General features: G+C 53.0%; 1 protein-coding gene across 1 annotated transcript; it reads right to left on the bottom strand.

Annotated features, from left to right (window-relative positions):
• Positions 1-937: 937 nt before the first annotated feature.
• On the bottom strand, positions 938-2,065 carry A4GALT (alpha 1,4-galactosyltransferase (P blood group)). Its single transcript, XM_026054341.1, has one exon. The coding sequence runs from the start codon at positions 2,030-2,032 to the stop codon at positions 938-940; it is 1,095 nt and encodes a 364-aa protein (XP_025910126.1). The 5' UTR covers positions 2,033-2,065.
• Between the last annotated feature and the right edge of the window lie 306 nt (positions 2,066-2,371).

A 2,371-nucleotide genomic window follows, 5' to 3' on the forward strand; every position in this document is an offset into this window, starting at 1 on the left:
CGGGAAGGCACAGGGTTTCTCCCATCGTTTGTCCAACGAGCTTGCCTCTGTGGTGAGAACTCCCAAAGGCACAAGAGGACCGTAAGAGAGACGAGTTAAATTACTCCATCACAGTTCAGGAATACAGTTGAGGAAAAAGAATAAACCTCCATGTAAACGATAGTTCAGCTCTCCCTGTGTTGAGTGCAATTGAAGGTGTGACTTGGATGAGCTCTCCTGYTCATTGCACGCTGATATTTCTCCACTGCCACAAAATAAAACACTGCTGCCCATTAGCTCCTGCAAATTGCTGAGCTGGCCARATCCTCAAGTCCTGATACACTCCAAATTTCCAAGCAGGCCTACATCTACAGTGCTGAGCAGAGACTCCGTCATCTGCATCCTGTTGAAACAGCATGAGGAAAACATTCTCCAGAAGGGAAGGGCAATAAAGAGTTGTTTTAGCCAACTTGCCTTTCATTTTCTAAATCTTCCCCATCACTTTTCTTAGGCCACCTTTTCTAGTACACTTTTAACGCCATCTTTAGCTCCTGTTTTCTTCTCTCCCACTTTTTCACTGCCTTGAGGACTGCGCTTGAGAAGTCCCGAGAGTTGACAGTGACAAAGGCTGAGACCAGCATTTCTGGAAAGGCTCCTTCCAGGTTTACAGCCACAGAAAGGGACTGACAGAGGCTGCCACAAGTGGACCAGGCCTCACTACCCTCTTGAGGCTTCCCTATCTGACCAAGAAGAGCCACAGGAAGGTCCTGCACAGAAACAAAGGTTTGCTGCCAGGCAGTTGAAGTCAAGACGAAGAGCCGCAGGTACTTTGGTTGAAACTGTGGGCTCCACCTCTGCCCCATGCAAATGTCTCTTATTGTCCACCACTTCTCTTCACTAGAAGGTCCATTTAATGGAGCAGCTGGAGGGCTGGGATTCCCAGGTGATGTTGCTTGAGTCACTGCCGTCCAGCATCCTTCTTCATGATGTCATACGTGGCAGGGCAGAAGTGGGAATGCAGCTGGGCCAGCAAAGCCTTGGATGTGATCTCTAGCCTTGTCCCCTGGCTCTTCTTGTTCCACACATGCACTGCATAGGTGTTCTTGAAGAGCTGGTGAAGCTCTGAGGAGCTGACTACTTCAAAGTACTTTTTCCAATCCTGCCACCGGATGGGATAAAAAGCTTCCCGGGGAAGAGCAGTCACCCCTTTGCAGCTCCTGCTGCTCGTAAGACTCCTGATGGAGCACCACTTCTTGAAGACACGTGTTAGGAGCTGGGGGCCCTGATGCCCCCAGATCCAGCTGTTGTAGTTCTCCACAAAGTCCTGCATGCAGAGCTCCATGAACTTGTGCTTGGGCTTGAAGGACAAGAAAGCTCCGTTCAGCACGTACTTGGACTGGGTGCCAAGCACGTTTGTGAGGTTCTTTAAGTTCTTAAGCACAATGAAGTCTGTGTCCAGGTAGATGCCACCAAATTTCCACATGATGGCAATTCTGCAGGCGTCTGACAGGATGGGCAGGAAATAAGGCTCCCAGCGCTGCTGAGCCTGTAGATACCACTCTGCCAGAGGCGTCCCAGAGAAAAGCTCCTGCAAATCCAGGGGCCGAATTTCCACGTTGGGGAAGCAGCTCAGCAGTGAGAAACCCCAGTGGTTGGGTAGGGAGGCGTTGCTCTTGGCCAAGCCCTTCATGAGCACCACAACCCTCGTGCCGGGGTGGGTGCGGGCCGCCGATTCCACGGAGCACAGGAAGAGGTAATTTGGGTTCGTGCGCTCTGAGGTCTCCACGAAAAACACGTCCCCCGGGGGGGGAGGGGGCCCCTCAGCAGTGGCACGGGGAGGAGAGGGCACCGAGTGAGCACAGTGGATCTCGATAGGTGGGACGTAGACCTGGCCCCTGACCGCCGGGTCCTCCGTGGCTCTCCAGTACAGCAGGATAGAGGCGAAGGACAGGAACTTGAAGACAATGACGAGCAGGGCGCCCAGCCTGTGGTTCAGCATCACTCTGGTCAGTCTCAGCAGACAGCTGGGCACCCTGCGCATCCTCGCTACCATCTGAGCCCCCTCTYCCAAGACAAGCGTTGCGACCTGAAGGGGAGGAAAGAAGACATTGACAGGCAAGGCAACACACCACTGAGCCGCACACTGGACTCTCCTCACTTCCCCCCATCCCAACATGCTTGTCATCCCCTTGGGCATTTCTCCTGGCTCCTCCGTCTCATCATGAGGCCTGCAGGCACTCGTAATGAACCACAGCCAGGTTCAGACCGCTCTCCTTTGAACACAAGAAATAACCTCTCGGGCTCATCACAAAACAAGAGTGACCCTCGCTTCCCTGCCTGTGTCTGCATGTGTCACACGGAAGCAAATTTCTTCTATTTGACCATCATCAGG

This window comes from Nothoprocta perdicaria, unplaced genomic scaffold (genome assembly GCF_003342845.1).
Source record: "Nothoprocta perdicaria isolate Ctin4 unplaced genomic scaffold, notPer1 scaffold_120, whole genome shotgun sequence".
NCBI lineage: Eukaryota > Metazoa > Chordata > Aves > Tinamiformes > Tinamidae > Nothoprocta > Nothoprocta perdicaria.